Source organism: Gouania willdenowi, chromosome 3 (genome assembly GCF_900634775.1).
Source record: "Gouania willdenowi chromosome 3, fGouWil2.1, whole genome shotgun sequence".
Taxonomy (NCBI): Eukaryota; Metazoa; Chordata; class Actinopteri; order Blenniiformes; family Gobiesocidae; genus Gouania; species Gouania willdenowi.
The window spans coordinates 24,619,591-24,646,823 of record NC_041046.1 but is presented as its reverse complement, the minus strand read 5'-3'; the positions used below and the strand labels follow the sequence as shown (position 1 = coordinate 24,646,823).

General features: G+C 37.7%; 1 protein-coding gene across 1 annotated transcript in view; it reads right to left on the bottom strand.

Annotated features, from left to right (window-relative positions):
• The window catches only part of mafa (MAF bZIP transcription factor a), a 106,505-nt gene that overhangs the window by 72,699 nt on the left and 6,573 nt on the right, over positions 1-27,233 (bottom strand). Inside the window, exon 2 of the mRNA XM_028476929.1 lies at positions 23,584-23,648. Coding sequence (XP_028332730.1) covers positions 23,621-23,648 — 28 coding nt within the window. The 3' untranslated portion in view covers positions 23,584-23,620. The remainder of the gene's footprint in view (positions 1-23,583; positions 23,649-27,233) is intronic.

The window sequence follows — 27,233 nt, the reverse complement described above, 5'->3', positions numbered from 1 at the left end:
CCCAGGGCTGACTGCAGCTTCAGGGCTACGGTGGCACATATACTGTATGCAGACAAACTATAGGAGAGACACAGATACACAGTAGACATAGTGCAGACAGGGATGTGGGATGAGAGCAGACAGAGATAATAGGTCAAAGAGGATGTGTGAGTATTGTGGATGGATGGGGTTATTGTAACACACGTGAAAATATTACAGGGAAAAGGTCGGACTCAGTCAGTCTGAAGGAACCGTGGCTTTCCAATATTTCACACCTAAGAGAACGTCTTTATTCTCACATAATTGTTTCAAATTAGTTTTTATAACTAATTTGAAAAAAAGTACAATCAAATACCTCAAATGCTAATTTCACACATGTAGGTCAACAACACACCAATCTAAACGCACACCACCTCACTGTCCTGCTCAAAGAGGGAACCGGGTGACGCAGTCTTTTTATGACAATTATTGATCTTCCGGAGCACAGTAAAAACTATCCCCAGACAGACAACAAAAATAACTGTAACCATATAACAGCTTCCTGCCAGGGTAACACATCCCACACAGTGTCCACGTGACCACACTATTCCTGGAGCATGCTGTAGACCCTTAGCAGGCCCAGGCACTGACCAAGGCATACGTTCACTGACAATGTGGGGAGAAGAGGTGAACAGAGGGGAAGGTTATAGAGGAAATGGCACAATCTGACTTTGGCAGTTTTTCAGGTTGAAAAATGTGCATTTCACGTCGTTCTCCGCATTGAGAGGCTTTCACTTTGATTGTTCGTATTCAGCTTCTCTCCCACACCATATGGTGCGGCTCACTTTTAATTATGATAATATCAAAGTCTTTGTCTCGTGTAGTCCATTTATTTAATGGCAATATTTCAATAAAGTACTCAGGGCTAACGATCTCCTTCATTCACCACATTCACAGTAAAACAAAAAAGGTATGTTATGAAATGTCTTCTCTTTGATAACTAGAAACCCCTCAAAACAAAGATGCTGGGCAGCATAAGAGGTGGGATATATTAAGTCAGAAATTATGGTTTGTTCTTGCATAAATGTATGAAACAGCCAAACTATCTTCTGCTAAACACAATTTGAGATCAGATTCAAAGAGTTATATATTGGTAATTAACTAAAAAAAGATGTTGCCATAAACTACAGCAACATAATAAAATGCCAAGGTTTTGACAAGGCATAAAACTCTGTCCACACTCCCAAACGACAGTGAGACATTTTATACAAGGCTGTGTTCCTGCAAGTGATTAATTTTGAAATCCAAAATATGGTAGCAGCAAATTCCTTTCACTTCACGCTATTGCTCACTCAATATACTCAAATGAAACAGCAGTAAAAATGGGTCATTGTATCAATTGAGAAGCAGTTGCTTTTTGCATCAAATTGATGTTGGATTTGACAATCAAGTATTTCTCCCTCAAAACAACTAAACTCCTACCAAGGTGAGAGGAAGTTTAAAAAAGTGTCCTTGATCTCCTCACTCGGTTAAGAATGAAGAGAAGCACATCTGAAGTCTTGAGGAAAGGTGTCTTCTGAAGATGGATCAAACAATGACTGAGGTAGTTGGAAAGAGAGTATTCTTAACGGGACGGCTCGATCTGAAGAGCTGCTTTATTGCATATATTCTAAAAACTGAAGTGGGTTACACACAGGGATTTTTAATCTGTTACAGACCCTACACATGAAGATAAGAAATCAGGCATAGAACAGTTTTCATCGTACTGTGAACACGTACACACACACACACAGAGATTCTCTCCAACCACTGATCTTCCTCTAAGTCAGAAATCTTGCGTCTGATTCTCAAACAAAATTCCAAAGTTTCCGACCTCCTACTTCAAAAATTGACTTGGAACGCTACTTCAAGTTGGAAGCTCGACTCGATGAAGTAAAAAAAAAATAAAAATAAAAATTGTTTCGATTTGCGATTTTTTAAGATATTCCGATGTGCTTACGCTGAACTTCAAAATTGGATTTTTTACTTACAGAATTCTGAGTTGCCTGGAACGCAGCATTACGTGTTTCTCAGTTAGCTTAATTCTTGGCTCATTACATTCTGTTTCACGTCACAAGTCACGGGGTCATGAATCTGGAATCGTCTGTTCCCACACTCATGAGGAGCTTTGGTCGTTAATATTGAACATGTTTAATTATTACAATTTTTGCAACAAATTCACTCCTAAAACATCTCAGACCACAGGATAATCTTATAAAACAAAAGATAATCTGGTGTTTTCTGTTCTTGCTTGGAAAAGGGGAACATTTTGTCTGTTTTGAATTTAAATATTTTAAAGTGTTTTTTTGATTTTCTTTTGGTATTTCAAGACCTTGTCTAGGGACATATTTAACTTGGCCTATGTGACATTTTTTTATTCCTAATAGGATTTGATGGATTGATGTACCCCTGTCTAGGACCTTTTAAGAGATGGGGATATGCACCTGCAGACCCCTGTGACCCTGAACAGGGACTGTTGTCTAATTTGGGGCACATGTTACATCTCAGTCAAATATGAAACTAAATGGTCGTGTTGTCAGCAGTTAAAAATCAATACTGCTTTGATTTCACAAGTGTTTTCTTTCTAAAATTCCACAAACATATCTTCACATTTCATTATCAGCTGTTTACATTTGGCAACATGAGATCAACAGCGCTAACTTCTTTATGAAGTCCCAGGGCTAATAGAAAACACTGCATTGAAATCCTTTAGCAAAAAGTCGTTTATTCAAGTGTACTACAAGTATACTTATTTTATACTAAAATTGAGGCAGTTTTAGTATACTTGAAGTGTGCTTTTTATATACTATATTTTATATACTTGAGAAAAGTATAGTGAAGTATACTTAGCTTATACTGAAAAGTGTAAATAATTGTCTAAGACTTAATACATTAATACTTAGACTTACACTTATACTTTAACACTAAAGCTTACAGTATTCTTGTACTACAAGTATACTTATTTTGTACTAAAACTGAGGCAGTAGACTTGAAAGTATACTTTTGTAAACTTAAAATGACCTTATAAAGTATACTTTAATAAACTAAAATGTGTACTAGAAGTATGAACTTAGTACACTAGTAGTATATAGATGAGTGCACTTGTATACTTGAAAGTGTACTTTTGTAAACATAAAATGACCTTATAAAGTATACTTTTATTAACTTAAAATGTTCCAATTTAGTCGAAAGAAGTGATAAATTACTATACTTTCTAGTACGCTACAAGTACATGGTCCATTATATACTTGCTATACTTATACTTAGGCATACTTAATAAAATGGACTTCAAGTATACTACTTTTTGCTAAGGGATTGCAAAGAAACCTAGATAAAGCCAAAATAAAAATGTACCTCTGAGCCAGAGGAGACAAAGTACTCAGGACTTAGATAAAGAACAGTAAGCAGGCAGTCGGACAACGGGTGCTTAGTGTTGTCAAATTCCAACACATTGTCCACATTAGCTCCTGGCTCCCAGCCAGCCCAGTGACATAAACCTCTCATCAATGCCATTCCCTCACTGTCCTCAGAGTCCCATTGTCTGCATGTTCAGATCACTTCAGCCCAGATCGCAATCCAGAAAACAGTTTATTGTATAACCATTAAAATCCTTGTCAATAGTGATTGCACTCAGAATTAGCTCCAAAAGATGCTTTTTAGTCATCTACAGTTGCACATGGAGCAACCAAGAAAAACAGCAAATTACAGTGACATCAGATCCTTAATAACTGTTAGTTTTTTTGTGTTATCACCTCGTTAGTGGTTGCTCTGTTGGTTCCAGTACATCATACACTGCCTGGTGCTCCGCCGCCCTCCTGCCCCTCTGCTGGAGAAGTCTCTTTGATCCGAGCACTTATCTGCTTCATTTCTGTTCTCTTATGTGGTACTCACCAACCATCATTTTGATTTGTGGTCAGGCTTAAGTCAGGTGCATTAACCACGCTGCACACGCAGATGTATAAAGCTACGTAAACATGCACATAAATAGACACACCATCAAAACAAAATGCTCCTTCGCCAAACCTCAGCCAGAGTGAGTTGAGTGAGCCTGTATTTTATGTCTCCAAGTATTATCATAGAGTGTGTCTACTGAGAGCAGAATTCAATTCAATTCATTTTTTTCTTGAAGTTTTGTTTGTTTTTTTTGTGTTTTTCAATTTCTTGGAATACCTAATGTTTTTTAGTATTCACCCATTAACTGTATATAGATTGCTCTTTACATCTATCCATATGCCTTAACAACAGTGATTCCCCAACAAAATAATTGTTTCCAAATGGAACACGACTGTAAACTTCTTAACTACACCAAATGCTTGAAAAACTCACAAACAATTTACAAAATGATTAATGTTTTCTCTGTCATTTTTGTAGGTGGAAAAACTGAGAATGTCAGGATGAAGTAAAAAAAAAAAAAAAAAAACAGCCTATAATTTCTAAAAGCAATAAAATGCTACACGTAAAAACAACGATGAGTTTGAGCATTGTTTGAGCATTGTTTCTTCTTTGCACTTTACCAGCTAGAGCAAACGTTTTCCCTTCCTGTTTAGAATACACGAAAATAATCTGCTTCATCATCTTGTTGCGTAGCACAAAAGCACCCTTAACATCTTCTATGTACCCTAATTAAAGATTGAATGAATGATAATCATGCCACTACTTACGTAATCGCACAATAATTGGATTATTATCTTTAAAAGATGAGAATGACAATTAAAACCCATGACAAAGCAGTTTTGTTGATACACTGCCTTTTATAAAGATGACTGCAGGTTTGAATTTCAAACATTTACCTTTCTAAATGTTTGTTTGTTTTTTTTCTAAATATTTCCACAGACTGATCCACTTATACCGTATAGCACATTCATATGATGTGTGTTTCTATTAGCATACAAAAGGCCTAACATCACTATACATTGAGCACGTTTAAGCTTTGATAGTAAAAAAAATTAGAGACAATGCAAAGAAATGAATGTCTAAAGACTAAATATTTGTGTAAAATTATGTTTGATTACATGTGTGAAATGGCACCTTAGGTAAAGTCCTACTGCATGGGACCAAGCCCAGAATCACATGGGTATAAAAGAGTAAATCTTAAAATAAATGAGGAGTTTGATATATAAATGAGCTTTGATGAATATTTTTCAGATGTTTCTAGTTTTTAGCAATTGTCATTCAGATACAGGGCTGTGCATAGATCACCTGTGTTTTTCACTCAAAACAAAGTGTTGATGGAGACTGTGAAATGCCCGCTCATGTTAGAAACAGTATAAATTACGGTACCATTAAAAATACCCTCAAACAGAGGTTGAAAACAAACCAATTCTGAATTGACTTAAAATTTATGTGAAATGGAATTGACTTTCTTTTTTTTTTTTTTTTTTCATGAAGGATTTCAACATGTTTTATCCAATGGTCATGGTGAATTGTCTGTATGTGTTTTGTTTTGTTTTTAACTTCCTTAGAACGACGAATGAAATCCAGCATATTTATTTCCATGCTTTTTGCTGAAATGTAAACCATTGTGCATTTTCCTAATAAGATAAATACATATAAAAGTTTTTCTTTATTTACTACAGCCTAATGAAGTAAAAAGATATGATCGACAAAACTACCCTAAGATGAGGTATTCTTTTAGCGTTTTTATGGTATTTGTTAAAGTTGAATATGCTCGTATTGAGCTTATTGATTTACACTGTGATTTCAAAGAGTTACAAAGCCTTGCCGGAGAAACCATTTTTAAAAATAAAAACATTATATTTGAAGATGTGTTTTCTCTTTTGTTTTAACGCTGACAATTAAACCTGTTAAAAAAAAAACAATAATCAATAACAGAGTGGCAACCTGGGTCAGTGGAATTGAAGGAAAATACCCTTTTACTCTGTTCTTAGTCCTGTTCTCAGCCCTGTGCATCTACATGTGAAATAGTTTCCTTTCCCATCCTAAGTCCTTCACGCTCCTCGGTACCAACGTCCTTAAAATAAAAGAAGGTAAGTATGCATGTAGATTAGCTCCAGCCCTACTGATGCACCCCAAGAAACAGTTGGCCTGTTTCAAACGAGAAAAGATTTCATTTTTTTTTTGGTTTTTTTTTTTCTTCTGCCAGTGAAAGTGAAGCACTTGAGGGCTGTTTTGTTCTGCAGAGTCTGCGATAAAAGAGTTAATTTCTGGAGGTGTCTCCTTTCAATAGCTGTTACTGTTAAGGAATAGAAGCCACAAAGGAGGAGTTTTAGAGTTTGAGGAGATGCTGGAGGCTTCTCGTTGCAGGTTATCTATTTAAATAAATCCATGCAAAGCTACGTGATCATTGGAGAAAAACACACTTGCATGAATTAGCTATCCCTGAAGAAACACTTGCAAAAACACTTTTGAGAGGTTAACATGCGGAAGGTCAGCTCATTCAAAATGGAATTTGTGCTAGTCTATTGTTGTACTGAGTGTCATTAAGAAATGTCAAAAGACAAGAACTGGTTTTGTTGATTTTGTTAAGAAGTAATACATTGAACTCAACCTTTTCTTGTGTTTAATCCTTTCATTCTTGATTATCTTATGCGTAATTGTTCCTCTGTCTGCCAGAAATCCTACTGACGTCAAGAAAGATCACAAGCGGTAAAGAAAATAAGACACGAAACCGTGAAGACACCCGGTGCAAAAGCATTGTAGATAAAGACCAGAGATTTCAGATGTAGCCTTGAGCAGTTCAGCCATATGATGGTGGTTGAACACAGCTGTCAGACCCAGATGTTAAGGTGCTAATAACATTCAGAGATTTGCAGTGCACTGTTTATTTTCTAATAATAAAACTGTTAGCACTGGCTAAACTCATAGCCTCTGCGTGCAAACCACATGTCACGGCTGACACTATGTGTCATTTATAGTTCATCATTGGACAGGTGGAGGTTAAAATGTCTCACAGCTGTAATTTAATGGTATCTTTATAAGTAAAGTCATCCAATTATTTTTGATCACTTATACACTTAATAAAGAGATCATTGTTGGCTGTTTAAAGCTGCTGGAGACTAAAGTTTTTAATCAGATGTAGACAGAGTATATATCTGAAGACAATTTGCTCAAAAAAAGATGTAAAAAAGGGTTAGGGTTAGTTTAAATTCCCGCTTGAAAGTTTGTTTTGATGTCCTCAGTACAAACACAATGCACATTGCATTGTGGGATGCGTCGTCCCGTAAACAGCTGCATAGAAATGATTTTACTTTGTTTTTAGAGTGATTTTTTTGTGTTTGCCTCAAAACCTCAGCCAAAGTTACCTCCCAACACGTTTCTGATGTTTTCACGGACTACAAGTTGTGGCAAAAAAAATAAATAAAAACCCAAGTGAATCACTGTCCTCCTTGTCTGGTGAAGAAACACAAGAAATCCCAGTAAGAATGAAGTAAAAACACTTGTTTACAGGACTTTACATCTTAGTTACTATTTAGTAACTTATTACTAAACAGGGGTGTCAAACATATTTTAGCTCAAGGTCCAAATACAAACCAGTTTGATCACCAGTGGGCTGCAGGTTTCAGGCGGGAAAATGAACAATTTCAACATTAATGTGTCCAAGTTTGCACTTCAGTCATAAATTAGACAAAAGTATGGATGGAACAATAAGCAATAAGTGAGAGATTCTTAAATGTATTTTGATTTGTTTATTTTTTGACCATTTTTCATGTAATTTGGGGAGATTTTGTGGAAACATTTAGAGAAAAAATGTATGGATTTTTGAAAAATTTAGAGTTCTTTCAATAACAATTTACAACTGAATTATTTAGTTTTCTCTGTCATTTTCACTTTCTCCTGCAGGCCGAATCAGATGCCCTGAAGGGCCTGATTTGGCCCACGGGCCTTGAGTTTGGCACAACTGCTCTAAAATGACCACTGTAATCTAACGCATTACTATTTCCAAACCATTAATCAGATTAAAGTTACTTACCCAAATCACTGTGAGATACTAATTACCAAATATCCTCACTTATAAAAGTCACATGTTCAGCATGATACATACTGAGAGGATAATAAGAGATACTGTTCTTGTTTTTGTTTTTATCCAAACATGTATTTTTTTTCAGGTAATAGTTTGTCAGGAAATACATTGATGTTTCTGTTAAAAATGCATTTCTAATAAAGAGAGTATTAGCAAAGCTACAATTTAATTAATCAGACACTTTTATCCAAAGTGACGTACAACATGAGCAGTTAGGGTTAAGGGACGTACTCAACATCCCACAGTGATGGACCAGGTCAGATTGGAACCAGTGACCCTGATTACAAGCCTGCTTCCTTAACCTTTACTGGTTGTAAAGTAAAGTAACTTTTTAAAAGGAGTAATCAGTAGTCAGATTACTTTTGCAAGGTGGTAATTGTGGCAACACTATAGTCACATCTCACAATACAAACACACAGTGGGAATTTCAACCTTTCCACACTTTTTTTTTTTTTTTTTAATCAAGCAATTGATTATCAATGTGTTGATCTTTAAGGCCTACATTACAGATTTGTTTGATAAAGAATTTTGTTCAAGCTCTCGCTTGTTGCGTTGATGGTGTTTCAGAAGTTTTCCATTAGTCAAAGAGCAGTACTGTTATCTGTATTGACTTGTTTAGCTTTGTCATCTCAATTTCAGAGAATACAACACATCTTACAAAATGTTAATGTTTTGGAAATGACAAAACTGTCTTTAACTTGTCTTCAAAGTGATACAAAACATTTAGTTCAATCCAAAACAATGCAAATCAAAATTTTAATATAATTTCCAGTGACAATTAAAACACTAACAGGAAGTTATGATCAAAAAAAAAAAAAAAGGAAAAACAATCAGTTTTGTAAATGGACCCAGCCCCCAGACTACCAGAGAAAAAACAAAAAGCGGCTGTTCTGTAAAAAGTAAGAACACTGATTCGTCACAGTGTGCCCTACAATGGAGAGTTACTGGGGTGTGACACGATAGCTATTGTATGTCACTGACCCTATTAGTTTCCTTTTATAGACTTTCTCATTTTGAGTTGGATTAACTGTATTCAAGCACATTGAATGATTTCACATTTTTTAGAGTAATGAGAACCTGCAACGTATTCGGCGCATCTTTTAACTACCTGCACATCAATTGGTTTCTCTGTTGAATTACAGTGTGTTTGGAAGTGGAACCGAGCAAGCTGTGTTTGTCACTGTGATCCGAGGTTGTTTCATCCCTCAAGTTATTTATTAAATATTTCAACAGGATCCAATTTCCCGTTAAGTGTCATTACAGTGTTTCTGCACACAAGTGCCACAATTAATTGGACTTCATTTCCAGGAGATAATTTCCGACTGTTAGGCAGGCTGTAAAGACACATCACCATGCACATAATTGCATAAGAAAGCCAGAGCAGGGCTGCGAAAATTTATCATCCACCCCAAATATGAGAGGCTGGTGAGTGGGACCCCAGCCTTTGAGAATGTGTTTATGTCCATATTATAACATTTCCTAAATGAGCTAGTACTGTCATATCACAAATATGCAGCTTCATTTCTGTTAAAGCCATTGCTTCTGTATCATTAATTTGCACAAAATATTAACACAATGAATGAATTGTAAAGGTGTGGGTTGAAATTTCCTTTTCCCAGGTGAGAAAATGAAAAATAAAGGAGAAAGAAATCATGGAAAAATTGGAAATAATGAACCAAAACAGCAAACTGTATAAATTAAGTATAAATTAACTCTTGAAGAAACACCGCATCACTTGCTGGTTCATTATGGCAAGAACAGAATTATGTGTCTGTGGTAAATGACCCCCAGCTCTGTCTAAATTATCATTTTTCTTATCACTGTGAGTAATATAGCAGTCTCGTCTGTTCTATTTGGCCTTAGAAGTGAAATTTGCCCTGCCGTATTTGAAGTGAACAACTCAAAGAAGAAAACATGGGAGGTGTGTGGAGGACACGGGGGCTGCCAAGTGGCACAGCAGGGGGGCTTTTGTTAAACGTCTCCTCAGTCAGAGTTTATGGGGGGAAAAAACGAAGGGATGAAAGAAACACTTTCAACCTCCGGAGGATATTCAACAACTAATGAAAGTCTACGAGGTGGGTCAAGCACTGTCAAGAATAATCAGGTTTTGCCTACATGTGTGGCTGCTTTCCTGTGTGTGCACGACAGAAGGTTCCGGGGGCTGCTGTGTGCGGTCCAGTTGGCAGGGTGGGCTTTCAAGAGTGGCCCTGTTTCCTGTGTCAGCTCTAAATTGGGTCCAAGCACAGCAGAGACGCATGAAACACTCTGGCTATTTACAGCTTTAACGCAGTGTGTGTGCTCAGGATGCTGCCAAGTGGATGGAAGCAGACGCCCTGCGTGTTTACTGTGTACGGTCACAGGTGGAAGATTTGTACATTTAAAATAGCATACCACATTAAAGGCAAAGGAGCGAAAAATGCATTGATATATCTGCACCAGCCTATATAGGGTTTTGTTACTAAATGAGCGTTATTCAGGTTGTCACTGCCCTTGAACCCTCCATGTGTGAGTGTTGTAAGAGTATTGGGCATGGATGGGCCACTGTGTCCTGCTTATGTCATTGTATCCACCTCCTGCTCTCTGGGAAAATGTCCTCTGTGTGTCCCTGACAACCATAAAACCTCACAAATGGATTAGAAACAAGGATGGACTGGGACCAAAATTCAGCCCTGGTATTTTGACACTATGACAATATTACCCTTGGAAATGCACAAAATTTAAAAAGCGTCATAAAAACTGGTATTCTGAATTAAAAAAAAAAAAAAAAAAACACTCAAATATTGCTAAAAACTTTTTACGCTTTCATGAAAAGGAATTTCAGATGTTTCGATGTGGAAACACTTTTTCTGCAAATAGATGTCACAGAACTTGACATATCTGGTCACATGACCATTTCTCTTCGAGAAAACAGGGCACGGTCATCATCATAATTGTAGTCAATCAATAGGTCGACTATGATTGTCCTATGGTTGAGGTCTCATCACTATACTTCTCCTCCAGGCAGGCCGGTCCTGTGCCAGAGCTTGGCTTCTCTTTCTGTGACAATATTTCATAGGAACTGCATGCAATTGGTTTGAAGTAAGACCAGCTTTTACAATTACTGGAAACAATCTCTCGACAAGCAAGGTGTTATCCAGCGAGTAAGGACTGGCCGAGACATCCTGTCATCTTGCTTGTTGCAGCGGCTGACCGGTAGGTAGGTATATTTAACTCCGCTCTTGAGGGTGCTGCACATCTCCTTTGGGGATGATCCACCACAGACCTTAGAGACAGTTTTTCATTTTTGTTCTGCCAGGACTCCCAGTGGGGTGTCGGTTTAGTTGCCGATTATCCAACCATGAGACAGGTTGTACTGGATTACATGTTACCAGTAGCAGGTGGTGTAGAGACCACCTGACCTGACATGACAGAGCGCGGTACAGAGTGTTGTAAAGAGGTTTGGAGCGTCCATCCTCCTGCAGCGAAATCTTGCGGGATGAGATTTCATTAGATTTACGAGGCTTCTGCCCAAAACAACCTTCAATGGAAACACGTTCAAAGTGCACTTATACTTTGTCGATGTTACAAATATCGCTTTTATTTTGCGAAAATCTGTAATAGAAACCCAGCTAGAGTCTTCTATGTTTTTTTTCCAAACACTGTATATTTTTATTGGCTTTACACTGTCAGCTTTCATTACGAGATATTGAGAATTAGGTGCAAGCATCTATTTATTTCAGTGTTTTGTGTCTGATATGCTTGCGTGTGTACAAAAAGATCCCCGTGACTCCCTGCTTAACATCCAAGCACCCCCATGACCAAGCTTTGAACCACAAAGGTTAACCTAGAAATCGTGTCTTAGTCGATGTGTGTAGGTGCATGTGTGTCTACACATTTTTTCTGCTCCATGAACCATAGGAACCATGGGTCGGATGCTCCTTGTGTTGAGCTTAGAGTTGATTTCAATGAACCAGGCTGTGCACATCGTCTGTCTAATCTTCCTGCTTGTGTGAGTGTGGGGAGGAAGAGGAAAAAATCTATAGTCTTTTCATCCTCCTGTGACCACTGTGCCTGTGAGACAGCAGCCGTGGGAATGGAGATGGATACAGGCAGACCTGCCTCTGACCTCCCTCTATTCCAACACAAGGGTAGAGATAAACAGGGCCACAAGGATCGCTAACATCTCTCTTTCTCAGGCGCACGCACAGACACACAAGCACACACTCATAGCGGCGCACACAACAGCCCAGACATCTCATTAAAGCAATAGTAGGTGAATGTTGCAACAGCAGTGTGCCACTGGGAGGGAGGTCTATTAGGGATACTATCAAGAGACGAAGGGAGGAAATGAGACTTGAGTGTGCTTGTCCTGTGAGCATCTAATTCTGATCCTGCATATGTGTTTGATGCATGTCTAATTTTGACCCAGGAGATTGAACTGAGTCTATATTATTAATTATTGGCTGAATCATTGTAATAATGGGGTGACTAGAGAGGTAATGAAAGAATTCATGTAATCCATATATATTTTTGTGCATGCAGGCGTGTTGGTGTGAGTGCGCGCAAGCTTTGTTGACACTATTTTCTATCTCCGAAAATGAAAAAAAGGACATCATCGTAAAGCTCACACACACCATAAAGAAGGCAGGCGGTTCTTCCCAAATTACTCTTCTGTCCTCTTCGCTTCATGGGGATTTTGGAGTGATGCTCCCTTCCTGCTCCCGCGCTCCCTCAGCTGTCACAACCCGTCACCACAACTATTTCACTTCAGCCACAGGGACGAAGAAAAAGCTTTGTCCCTCTCCATCATCGTCCTTTCACATCATTCTCCCTAATAGCTACTGGGGTTTGCACAGTAAAAATGATTTGCTTTTACCTTATTTCTCCAAGTGCAACACATTAAGGACAAATAAGGTCCTTTTAAAAAAATCTTTTATAAAATTGAAATTAAGTATACATCATCTAAGAATTTTTTTAGGGGTCATCAGTGTAATTCAAGCAAACATATAGGTTTATACTGAGTCACGCAAGTGATAGTATTCTCTTTCTGTGTGTGTCATTTTTTTTTCTCTGCATCTATTTGCAGCCATTTCCGACAATGTAATTGTACACTGTTCCCCACTCGTCGCAACCAGACACTATCAACTGTAAACACGTCGTTCCGCCGTAATGACCGGGTCACCGCGAGAGGAATCATGGAAATAAATTTAAAATAAACAATTTAGAATATATTGTTGAGAGGGAGAACTGTTTTTTACTAGTTCTACAACACCAGGTTTTCCATTTGAAAATGTATTTTTTGTTTCTGCCACAGTATATTTTTTTTTTTGGATAGGTTTCTCTCTATCTTCCAAACCCTTTAAAAAAAGACAGCAAAGAAAAAACCAAGAGAATTAGAGATTGGCAAAAACCTTCAGACTAATGTGTGCGTATGACTTCCTAAGAAGTCAAAATCTGAAGTAACACCTATTGTGCAAAAAAGCCTTTATAACACGTGTTATCACTCATATCATGTACAATATCCCCTGAGCCTCGAGCAACCTTACTGTATAAGAAAGTGCTCCATTTTCCCTCTCGCTGTTTCTCTGTTTTCATGTTGTCCTACAGCCTTTGTCACAGTCTTATAATTCCCACCTGCGCAACCGCGGGAACAGCAAAATATTGCGTTCTCTATTTCTCTCTTATTTTTTTTCTTTAAAGAATAGTTTTTTTGTTTAAAGAATTGTTTTGGGTATAGCATTTGCCTCTGTATTAAGAAATAAGTGTATACATAGTAGTAAAAGAAAATATAATATTTTTTTGTTGTTGCAATAATAACGTATGTGTCAAGTGACAGACAAAGGATTTCAGATCTTACTTTTATTCTTTCATATGACAAGAAAAACTTTTGAACACAAAACACAATGCAAATAAGTTCATAATTTTTCATCAAACAAGGTAAGTACAAATAAACCCAATTTCAGGTAAGTACATTTTTATAAATTATATTTAAATTTTTTTTTTTTTTTTACTAAATCAATGCATGTACGTAATCTGTAAAATTAGGCATTAACCAAACAGAAAACTAGGTGTACTTTTATAACCTGAAACCATTTTCCTTATGTTTATATCAATTATAGATATTACAATTTCAATTTTAATTTAACAATTTCTCAACAGAAATACTTTTATATTGTACTATTTTCATACATAAATTAAATATTATTACTCTGAATTTTATTAAGGAGAAATTTGCTATATTTTAAATATTAACTTATTTTAGCCCTTAAATACATAAACAATTAAAGTTTTAAGCCTAAACTCTTTTCCTCTTCTCATATAAACAACTTCATTAACTCAGCAAATGAACTGAGCAAAAATGAATTATACAATGATGAGTTCACATTTTAACAGTCCAGTCATTATGAGCTCACCGGTAGCCCTTTTGGTTTCAGTCCTTTTCCCATGAGTATTGTGCAGTGCACGTTTCTGGTGTACTCATAGCTCCGTTGCGCACAGCTTAAGGCTGGCGCACCTGCTTTTCCTCTCCATTTATAGGGTCACTTTCTCATCAGTACGATTGCGCTCGCCTGTTGAGGTGAGAATCATGTGCACAGACGGAGCAGTATGAGCACGCGCCTGCATGCACGCTCGGAGCACTCAGGCAGATCGCCGCAACAGCATGTTTGTCACAAAATCCCATGGCACACCCAGACTTGCCTCGCGGCACACCGTTTGGGAACCACTGGTCTAGACCATCACCGAACATGCCTTTACAACATGTGGACCTGTAGCCATGGGCATCAGACTTGGGGGGGGTAAAGGGTACTGAGTACCTAGGGCCCAAGGTAGAAGGGGGCCCTCAAAAGTCTTTTTTATATACAGTATATACAAAAATGCATTTTAAACAAAGGGCCCTGTGTGAAAATAAGGTGGTTGTTAAGCACAGTTTTGCACTACAAACATTTTTCCTGCTGCATCAGGGCCCTAGCTACCACCCCTTTAAAACAGTGCAAATGGTAGGACCCACATATTCTTCTGTGGCTGCACTGTACCAGGTAGTCTGAACAAGGAGCGGGAGATAGACAGCAGCAGGAAACCATGTCTTTTCTCAAGAAAGGAAAACAAACCAAAAATGCAAGGAAAGAAAGGAGAGAGAGAGAAGGTCAAATGAGGAAAAGCAACTGCTTACTTAATTCTTCAGAGGTCAGCTTTAAAACACACAGTTTCAAGGAAATACATTATTTAGATTGAATTTAACTATGTGCACTCTCGCACATTTAAAAAATGCCGTAACATTATTTTTGCACTACAAATCTGAATAGGAAATAACATTATTTTAAAATGAAGACTAGGTTTTGCATCCACCAAGTCATACGTGGTGGCCAGAGTGTCCCTATGATTCTAATAATTCTATATTTACCTTTAATTAACCACAAAAAACTATTTTAGCAACTAAATTGTAGCAAAAGTATGTCACAAACACAATATTCTATAAACCACTAAAAGTAGAACAGATTTTAAAAAAACACAAGCAATGGATATTGATTAATTAGGTTATTGTGAAGAAAAAAGCTTATATAATAATGCAAGAACACTAGTATAGTTTTCGGGCGGAAAAATAAAAAAGTGTCCATAACTTTCAGTAGGGACCCAACAAGATGGTTTGTACCCACAAAATTTGGTGCTACGCCCCTGCCTGTGGCACTATGGATCCACACTTGGTGTCCACTTAGAGACGTGACAGAGGACGACTGTCTGTAAACACTGAGGCTATTTACTCTTCAACAGTGACACTGCCCCAACTCTGTCATTATGAAACCCAAAGAGCATTCCTCAGACTGGTTAACCAGAACTATGACAGAGAAGGACAAATATTTACTAACCCCAAACCTCCACCCCTTTCTTCTGTCCCACCTCCTTTAATGCACCCCTGCTCCAATAATTTAACAGTAAGAGCAACTCAGCCTTGTAAACACAATAGTTATGTCTGTGCTCACAGTGCCATGACGCAGACATACAGGCTCCAGTTCCCCTGCAGCAGCAACTTACCCTGCTTCTCCTCTCCTCCTATTCAGACAGAGGTTTTTACATCCCAGCATTCAGCCATCAGAAGGGGTTTCGTAAAGAATGACGTAAACTTAATGGCATATCTGTAGTATATACATTACATATACAACTACTATGTAATTTTACATCCAATTTCAGATGATGTAACAAGCTTTATATAGGCTCAAATTAGATAGCTAATGTATTTCTATAATGTACATTGACATTGACATCCCCATTATATCATGTGTTTAAGGCTGCTCAGTTTAATCGGCATATGCTCAATTAAATGTAGGCTAATCAAATAATTAAATTAACTACTTGTTTGTTGTTGATGTACGTTTTCAAAGTTTGGCTTGATCTTTCTCTCAAAACTCTGATATTTCTTTCATTCATTCATTTATAATACTTTAGGGGAAATTCAGTATCAACACAATCTCACGGGGATACGTAACACTGTCACAAAAAAAATAACAGTTTTGCTTTCCGTGCGTGCTACCGCAACTTCCGCATTTCATTGTACACACAAAAGTGAATGTAAAAAGTGAGTGCGAGTGAGGAAGAGAGGGGTAGTCAGGCCACGCCCACGCTACATCTAAAGTGTGATTTTGCACAAAAATTGTTTCTCTGTCAGCATGGAGGACAGTAGAAAAAGGCTAAAAAGGCAGTTGATTTAAAAAGCTTTTTTTAGGTCAATAAGTGAAGCTAAGCCTGAGGTAAAAGAAGTCCAAGGTTGTTTCTGTGAAAATCGTGGAAAAGAGTAGCAACACCTATAGTGATGATGCTAATGCAGGAGAACTTGTCTCCAACAGACAGGACACAGGAAGAGAACTATCCAAGGGACATGAGGAAAACTCAGGAACAGAGAGGAGAGAAGGAGATGACAGGGAATGTTCTGGTATGGACATTAAGACTGGGGAAGTTCAATGAGCTGCTACTCTTGGCTTATTAAAGACAAGGCAGGCCTCGGATGTGAAATATGTAAAACAGTTGTGAGGATAGAAAATGTTCCATGGCAGTTTTTATAAAAAAGGTAAGCACACGTTTTATTTTCATTTTCTGCTGTGCTGCTGATTCATTGGAGAAATTATGGCTTTATGGGTGTAAAAGTGTGAAAATATTTAGTATTTGTGAGTTTTTGTGTTTTGAAAGTTTAGTGACCTTTGTAATGAGTGGCTAATTTAGCTGTGATTTTGCACTGTCCTTGGGGTTGAAACATGGCAGATTTGACAGCTGTCACTCAGAGTGAATGCGCTTCGTAACGGGCTTTTGGAAAATGTGTATTCAGTGACATTTTTGTCTTTCTCTTACTGCCGGAACAACACAGGACATGATGATTTACAAATAAAGCACTGCCTCCATCCATCCAAAATAAAATAAAATTAAAAAAAACATGAATGCAAACACCAGAGTCTTAACCCAGTATCAAGTCTACACACTTGAGGACCAGAGTGTTTATATTAAAAATGTAGACAGTGTGATGATATCTTAAGCGATCATTTCTGTCTATGCATGCTTTCTGATTATCCTCGAGTGATCAAACATTTTTACAATTTAATTAAACTAATAAAAAAAAGAATACAATATTTTAGTTCAAGTGTTCCCATCTGACTGTAGGAAATTGAGAGAATTGTGTTGTTCTCAAAGGTTATCTCTGTTTTGATGTTAACTGGCAAGCACAATGCATTAAGCTTTGAATGTAAGTAATGTGCACTTAGACGTACTGGCCAAGCAGCCCTGCATGTACCGCACCGTTTAATGTGCTGCAATAACTCTGTTAGGCTGCCGCTTCTCATCGCCTCTTTTTTTTTTTTTTCCCCCAGCATCTTCTCTATCTCTCTTCTCATTATTGCTCTCTGTATACATTCTCTAAATGTTGCACTGGTGTAAAAGATGAAAGATGAGAGAGGACACTTCAAGTCTCTTTGGAGCTATTTGCTTTGTAGCATTCTGTCTCCCTCTGGTCTTGTTTGTCTGAAATGAAGCAAGATGCTGAAAATACTCGAGAAACATTTGATATGATGCTGCAGCGCTCGACAACTTTTATCCTCGCCTCACAAATAGAAGCACATGTTGTGATTCAGGACCGGAGCTGAACTCTATCAGTGTAAATGCAGACTTGTCCTCTACAGAGAACCTGCAGCTTTGGGTGAATGACTGTGAGAGCTGCTGTATGGCAGGATGAAGTGTGTTCATTTTCTTATTTATTGACTCACTTGCTTTTCTGAGTGTTTGAAATTAATAACAGCCAGCAGAAATCAGACAGAGGGATGAAAATCAGCACTTTCCCCGCAGCGAAGTCATTCATCAAGCTAACGAGGAGGAGAATAGAAGTGCAGGAGTAAAGGGGGGGGGAGAAAGTGACATTTGGAGAGAGAGCAGAGAGCAGGAGGAAAGCAGGTGCAGAGTGAGGTGGAGGGAGGGAGAGAGGGACTGGGAACGGAGGCGACGGTGAAGGAAGCTAAATTTATTTGGGAGGAGAGTCATTTGGAGGATAGCAGGGCAGAAGAAGAGGGGGAGCTGCATGTCACAAAAGGAGTTGTATAGAGATAAAACAACAAAAATAAACAACTAACATGATTATAAGCAAAGATTGATGAAATAAACAGACCACTACTTGTACTTGATCTTATAGGATGGTAATAGCCATGGTTACATGATGTTTTTTGAATTCTGAATTAAATTATTCAGGATGTTAATAGTAATTTCAAATGGAGGTTTACATGATAATATTTATGCTTCCGTCAATCCACTTTTTTTCATTATATCCATTGTCTTCTAAGGCTCTTACTAAATAAATAGTCCTGGCTCAAGTTCCTGCAGCCATATTGGATTATGTCGTCAACAGCACGTCATCGACAAGACGAGCATGCGCAGAACGACCGGAATTAACTTAAAGCGGATTTACAAGATTGAGGAATTCTTTCATTAGGAATTAAAACCAGCTACCTAATTCAGATATAAATCTAATTTGGAATTACCATTTTCTTTAGAAGTGTTTACAAGGTCAGTTAAAAATTTTTCTGAATTAAATGGGAATTAAAGCTCCCATGTAAACATGGCCATTGCAAGACACACAGGAGCGATTATCAATGGGATGTTTAGAAATACATTACTTAATATATTTGATTGATGAAAATAAATAATCTGCATCCCCATATACATCCAAAGAGAAACACGTGATGAGCGTATTGGGTGGACCTCACTTCAGGGAAGCACCAAGGCTCCGGGAATTTGACGCTTTGTATTTTCTGCAGCTCAGTCGAGACATTTTTTTTAACACCCAGGGTAAAACTGACTAAGCACTTACCACTGAACCTTACCTCTTAAAGTGAGAAAGCAGCGCCCCGCTGAGAACTCTGTTGCCAGAAAATAATTAGCAAAGTGGAGCTGCCCAAAAAAGACTCTGCTAAATCAAGTAGCGCTTATACACTCAGGAGCTATAAATGTCTTTCTTTCTCTATCTCTGATGATGGAGCTAAATTGTTGGTTACTAAATGAAGTCATATATTTGATAAGTATGAGCAACAGATCATCATATGTAACGTAACCTGAACAGTAGCTATACCACATGCTGTTTGTCACCAGCTGCTCTGCATACCGTCTAAATCTAAAGAATAAGAAATCAGTTGAAACAAAGATTTATGCTTGTTTTCTGACACTTTTGTACCCATCTCACTGTGCATTGATGTCTGTATTTTTGCTTATACATAGACCGTAATGTCTTGGGTCACTCTGGCTAAATATAAGCAGCTCATTCTGTCTCTAGTTTCTCACTCCTTTCACAGAGGCAGGTGGAGCCCCCCATAGAAAAGGGGGTAAAGAGAGACAGCAACCGGAGTTGAATAAATCATTCCACTGACTTTTGACCCGTACAGGGCAGAGGGTTGTTTTGGTACTTCTTCACAGCCACTTTTTTTTGGTGCTATCCGCTCCCCTCCTCTATGTCATTTATTTTCTTCCTTGCATGACAGGTCATTCGGGATAGATTTCATCTGCCCTCAATGACTGGGGCCAACATCCTGGCACCCATAAATAGAGCTCAGTGGGACAGATGAGCCTCAAAACCACCAGTACTAAGCATGTAGCTCTAAGAACGAAGAGAGACACAAAACTGGTTTGCAACGATACAGTAAAGATCGTCTCCTTCGCTAAAAAAAACTACCTCCTACTTATGCACTACATTAAAACTGTTACCCCCAATTTTTTAATATATAAAGCCATAGTATTTAGTCTATCATTTACTCCACGGTTGAAATTCCTGCTTGAAAGTTTGTTTTTATCTCCATCGTAAACATTTTGTTTGCTGACATTTTCCCACATAAATTGTAGGATGTGGAGTCGTGGAGACGAGTGCATAGAAGTGTTTCTACTTTAATACCTGGATCAAACTAGAACAAAGTAGTGTCCTCCTTGTCCAGCAAAAGATACTTAAAGGGAAGGTATTTTTAAAAAATGCCTTTATAATGGTTTTGCTACAGTGATATACATCCCTTTAGCCTCATTCAGAGGGCCAAAGTTGAAAAAGTTCTGTTTCCTCCCTCCCTTGTTATTCCACTTTTTGACAAAAGTCAGCTCCAAACAGTTGGATTGTCCCCGCTACCTTTTTTTTTTTTTTTTTTTTGTCTTCACATTCTGTCGAAGGTCAACACTACAAGAAGTGCAATCTTTTAAAATACAGCAATGCATGTTTTGTTATTGCAATTAAATAAAGGCATTTATTTTATTGTATAATAGTGACCATCACCAGCCCTCCCTTAGGAAGGGTCAGAAACACTTTATTATAGGGAGGATATAAAAAGCGAGGGCAGTGTTACACCTAGGTGAGAAGGAAGGGAACAGGGAGTCAGGGTAGGAAAAATGGCAGTGTTGCATTTAAGTGAGGGGGGTGGGGGGGGGCAGACTCAAGGTAGGAAATGGAAAGGGTAGGGAAGAGCTGATTATTTTAAAGTGAAAGTGAGATATGATTTTGTAGTTGTCCATATTCTGCTTATTGTGTTGTGTAATCAAGCCAGACTGGTGACAAGTGTGGAGCTAACGTATAATGGTGGTGGCCGTGGACAGGGAAGGAGTGAGTGGTAATACCAAAAACAGGTATTTGGAATCAACGCGCCTAAGGTTAAAGCCAGTGCGAGTTTATCCCACAGCTCAAGGCACGCCAGTGCATCGTAGACCAATGTATGTGCAAGAACCGCTTCTGCAAACCCATGCGTGTACGTCTGTCACATTTCGGCATGTCGGTAGCAGCTTTGGTGAGTGATCCTAATTTTGAAAACAGCTGATTGACTCCACTGCTGTTTATGCCACATACACACAATGAAAAAGTGTTTGTCTGACTCACAATCACAATACCCGCCTAAATAGCTATGTGTTTTACTGCAATATGCAGTTTTGGGGGTTTTTTGGCTAAAAATAATAACAGTGTGTGGATAGCAAAAGAATATTGTTTTGATGATCATTGATCTCCCTCGCAAAAGCGAGGCATTAAGTTTGCCTACAGACACGCCTACTCATGAATATGCATAAGCATATTCATGAATATGCATAAGCATATCCGTTTTTAGAATTGCTCAGAGTCACTTTTCAGAGGGCTAAATCTCTGGAAAGCCGGCGAGTTAGGGAAAATAAACCTTCAATAATATGTAAAATACAATGTTGGGGTTCTTAGAACAAAGGGAGATGGGTGATAAAAAGCATTATACCACACCTTTAGAAATAAAACACTGTAAAAATCAAGTAAAAACACTTCTATGTTTTTGTTTATTGTACTCCACATAATACATGAAAGTGTCATCAAAATCAAAGGTTTACAGTGGAGATGAATACACACTTTCAAGTGAATTTTTTCATTCTTTTTGAAGTAAATTATGTTTGGTTCATTAATCTATGAGGCACATATCAAATAAAACAATTACTGTGGGTAGCAGCTTTAAATGGTTTGCATCTTGGTATTTTTTCTTTATCAGAATATAATCGGGGCTTCAACCCCCCTCTGAGGGTTTGAATCCCTGGGACCCCCTAAAATTCAACTTTATTTATGTATACAGCGCCAAACACAATGAGTTCATTTTTGTCTCACACTCGTTGGTCTCAGGTGAGTTATGTAGCCTACATAGCCTGCTGTAGTTTTACACCAGTACCAGTAGTAACACATTTTCTCATTAAAACCATTTTTCCTTGGTGGCAGCAGAGCAGGGACACACAGTGTCCTGCTGGTGACCGGCCAGTCCATGCTGGAGTCAGGACACTCTTTCCTCAGGCAAGGACACCAAGATCTGGCTCTCGCTCTCCATCACTCAGTTTGCTCTCCTAGAGCTACATGGCCAGACTGTCCATAACCCCCCCACCCCCACCTCCAGCACTCATATACATGCATTTGCATTCAACATAGCTGTGGCCTTCTCTGCAATGGCCTGAAATGGTTGAACCTGCAAAGAACAGGAAGGACGAGAAAAAACAGGCCTCCTGCACGCTCAGCTGGCAGCTTGTCAGAGCTCAACACCACTATAGCGCAGCAGCATGGCGTAGGAGATTTATGAGGCTGACTAAGATAGACACCCTCATGTTTTTCCACTTTCATTCGTTTAACATCCGTTCTCCTGGCATTGTTTATACTAGACAACTCTTTGCAGTAAGCAGAGGGCAACTAATTTACAGTGATGACGTGGGAGGAGAATTGGAGCACTTAAAACACTTCATCTAAAGATGATTTGTCCTTGTCTTGCTTGATGGCTTTTGTCCTGCTTCCCTTATAAAGTTAAATGGATCTGGACTCACGCCAGCTCCTAATCCCACACCCCACTTAGACACAATCAGGTAAATAACGATTGACACACACACACACTTGAACAAACCCCCGAAAGAAACGAACACATATGGGCAAATGGGAAATGTCTGCAACGGGATGGTGTCATTAAATTGTTAAAATGAGTCTCATTATTGTGTGTACAACACATTGGGTTGCTCTGAAATGATCACAGAAGGCATTTAGTGAATCATTTGCTTTGTAAATTAGATTATTTAGGATCATTTGTGTGCATGTCCCAAATATTACGGCGTGTTTTACATCATCATTTGAGGTGGAAGCTATTTTGATATTGTGACCTACTATGGTTGTACTAAAGTTCCTGTGTGTGTGTATGTGTGCTTTAGACAACATATGAAAATGTATATGTGGTCATCATAGTAGAGAAATAAAGGATGAGGGCAGACAGTGCCAGCACTAAGGAGATTTGTAGTCCTCAGCAGTGAATAGAAATTGAATAACTACAGCACATTATGCATTCATTATAAACGCCTGACAGACATGCATTATGCTCTATACTGAATGTGGTGTCTGTGTCATCTTTTTATTTATTAAGATAATCTAGAATTATTGATTAGTTGATTCCAACTTTACTGTGTAGTGATAAGAAAGATTCATTTTGACAGGGCCAAAGCTTAAAGAGCACACACACAACAGTGAACAGAGGAGCTTTTTGAAATGAGCTAATCATATATGTTGGATTTTTTTAATTTTTTTTTAATTTATTTTTTTTTTACGACTAAATTTAATTAAAAAAAAAATGTAAAGGCTTCTACATGAAAAGGTATTTTACCTTTTGGATTGCAGGGTATGGAGTCAGATGCTGGAAATCACAGATGGAGGAATTTTCTCGATGACCTAAAGAAAAACAATAAGATTGAATTAAAAAAAAAAAAAAAAAAAAACGTATCAGCAATGCGATTTTCTGTCTCCTCTGTCTCCCTCTCACGTACACACAAAAATACATGCACAGTACACACAATCATATAAAAACAAGAACAGAAAATTTGAGAGCACTTCAATCCAATCTCATCCTTCATCTGAAATACAGCAGGCGTGTCATGAGGACTTGATATGAGGTGGAATGTAAAGATTTGCATGCAAATAGATCCAACAGGCACTCTGCATGCATGAAAACGCTGTAACCACATGGGAACTAAGTCACACATTAAATTAAGGCACACAGAAAGGGAGTTTAAACTCTAATTGCATTATTCCTTCAATTCCTAAGATTATAATTAGCTAGTCTTAGATGGGAAGAATTGAAAGTTTCACAAACACACCTCTCTGGGCAGATGAAATGTAGCCCAATGTGGATTCAAACACATTCATTCATAACTTGTGAGTGTTAGTTCAAATGATTATCTAATATCTCACTTTACACAGATTTTTTTTTTTACAAGATATGCAAAGTAGCAGAGTTAAATAATATATTTGTGTAAAAGAAAAAAAATGAATAAATTAATGTCACTCAGGCAACCTATACAGGAGACGTGCCAATGTGGCGCTGTGCTTTGATAAAAAGTAGAAATATGAGATTACACAATGAAAATACAGATGGAATTTAAGTACTTTGAGTAATGGCTAGAAACAGTAATAGATTTTTGGGCAGTTAGAAGTGCCAGTGTCTTTTTCAATTCTACAAGGCGTATTTCCCTGCTGGCAGACTGATTTGGAAGGGAAAAAAAAAAATACTCTAAATAATAAATATGTGGGAAAAGGAAATAGACTTTCATTGAGATCCATATTGAGATCAATATTCTGTGAATAGATCTGTATACTTTAATGGATATTTAGCTAAAGTATGCAACAGTTCTTGTTTTAGATATTTACGTATACGTATTGGCTACTTGGACATTGCAGGAGAGATGGAGTTTCATTTATTTAAGTCACACTCTTTTGGTTGGGTTCCATTTACAGACATATAAAATTACCCCAGCAAGTCCCCGCCACCTCATTACAGCCCTAACCTGCAGCCAGACTTTCAAGGACAACTCTTTAATGACACCCTATGAAGCTCCTTAATGCCTATTTGAAACAGTCCTCAATGCAGAGTGACGCGAAACGTATTTGAGAAGTGCACAAAAAAACTGTGATAAAACATGTTTAACTGATGCAAATTATTTTCGAGTGTTTCTGTATACTATATGTGCACTGTGAGCTCAAAATATCTTATTTTTAGTCAGTGTGTCCAGTGTGAAAGCACAGACTGCGTTATTACAACTTAATTTTTTTTTTTTTTTTTTTGCTTTTTGGTACCAAAATTATACATCATAATTATCTAAATGCAATCAATTTCTCACAATAGCCACAATTAAGCACTAAAGGTTCCACTAAAAAAATAAAACAAACCTTCTAGAAGTCTGAGTGAAGTATTTTTATTTTATTTTTTTTTGACTGCATTTCTAATTATTTTTTACAGAACATCTGCAAAAAGCAAACATATAGAACATGTAACTTAGGTGTCATATCTAAATATATAAGTTAACATTCCAAGCAAAAACTTACCTCTTACATTAGCTCTTGTCATGAGTAAAAATGAATGGAATATTCACATTATGCCAAATTTAGCCAGTGATGGAAACACAGAAATGTAGTCAAGGACTACAGAATGTACAGTATAGTAATGTTGGTTATTTTTCCAACTTGAAATTAGGTTTTTATTTCAATGACTACATATGTAGAAAATAGTATGATACGTTTAGTTAAAAATATTAATAATTAAAAAAAGAGGAAGAAAAAAAAGAAAGAAAATGTCTGCAAGACAATTAAAAGAAGGCTATTATCAGGCTTTCATAAATGTAAGGGATTTGTTCTTTGTGGGGTTTGCTTGTTCTCTACCTACTTGTGTGAGTTTTCTCTGGGTACTCTGATTTCCTTCCACAGTCCAAAACCATGTACTTTAGGCTGATTCAAGTCTGAGTGAATGATGTGTGAATAATATGTATTTGGAATAAAAACAGACGTGACAAGTGAATAAACAAAGTATGAAGAGGTCCTCTGGTGTTGTCCTCACCTTGAAAGGGTGGCTTTCTCCAGAAAGTCGGATCTTTCATGGACTATGATTAGGAATTCCTTATTTTTCTAAAGAGCTTTAAAACCTTTTCCAGTATCAGTTCCTAACGCTCTCTGACCAGTTGTACTGCTAGAACTACAGCCGACTGAGAGCAGCCTTTTTTGACCGGATGTGACATAGACACCAGTATTTTGCATTAGCTCCCATTCTTTCTTTGTTTTTGTTTTTTTCTTTTCTCCAGATTTTCTTTCATATACTTGTTATTCATTACTGCGGACAACGCAACAATGTGTAAGGTAATTTTGATGAACATCAAGAGCTGTCGTTTCACACCAGAACAGCCTACAGCAATATTTACTGTCGGGACATGCCGCTGATCGCTCTGTGCGACCGGAGCAAACAGAAATCTGGATGTCCTGATGATGGAGATGGAGAGGATATCATAGTGACTTTTTCTGATCACAGTTATTCTTCTGTGGGCCACCGTCTAGTCCATTGCACCCTGCAATGCTGTAAATCTCTCTATGGCCTTAAACATTGATACACGCCTTCATTTTGCGACTTCTAGCAACTTCCTGGTTGGACTACAGAGACTTTTAATGCAGAGGAGTCGGCAACACTGATCAGATCCATTGTAAGTAAATTGTATTTATATAGCGCTATTCACAGATAAAATCACAAAGTGTTGTACAAACAAAGGTGAAACTAAAACAACAGCAACATCCCAAAAGGATAATAAAACACAAGAGAATTTAAAACAACAGTAGGAACATAATTTAAAAAAAAACGAGGATATGTGATGTCAGCGTGTCGATACCTACCTACGGCGGTAAGATGGCGCTGACCGTTTCTTCCTAAAAAAGCAGTTATATTTTCCCGTATAGTAACCTGACTAAACTTTAAATAATATATGTGCTTTTTTGATCGATCGTGCTGTTCACTCAAGGTGTCCTTTAATTGCACTTACAAGCTGTTTCACAATACATCAATTGAAATTAGGATCAGACTAAGAAGTTAATCTCAGTTAGCGATATTATTAAAATGTAGTTAATGTAAAACTGCAAACAACACAATAAACAAATGTGACTCCCACAGAGATATTAAGGTAAGAAGAAAAGGATCGTATTGTGAATAGTTCCTGAGTTACTGTGAACATGAACAATACTACATAGGTTGTAAATAGACGTCTTATTTGGTCTGGTCTGGTTGGAGTAAATGAGCCAGAGTTTCCCAGGTCAGGGATTATTGTAATAACTTACAAAGCCTTGTGCATGGCAACCTCTGACCTCTGCCTATCCTCTTCTCCAAAAACAAAGCTCCAATGAGAGCATGAAGTCAGTCTCCTACAATACCTGTAGATACTCTGATAATATCTACACAAGCACTGTTTGTCTAGCGGCAGATGTAAGTGTATTTTAAATCGATCA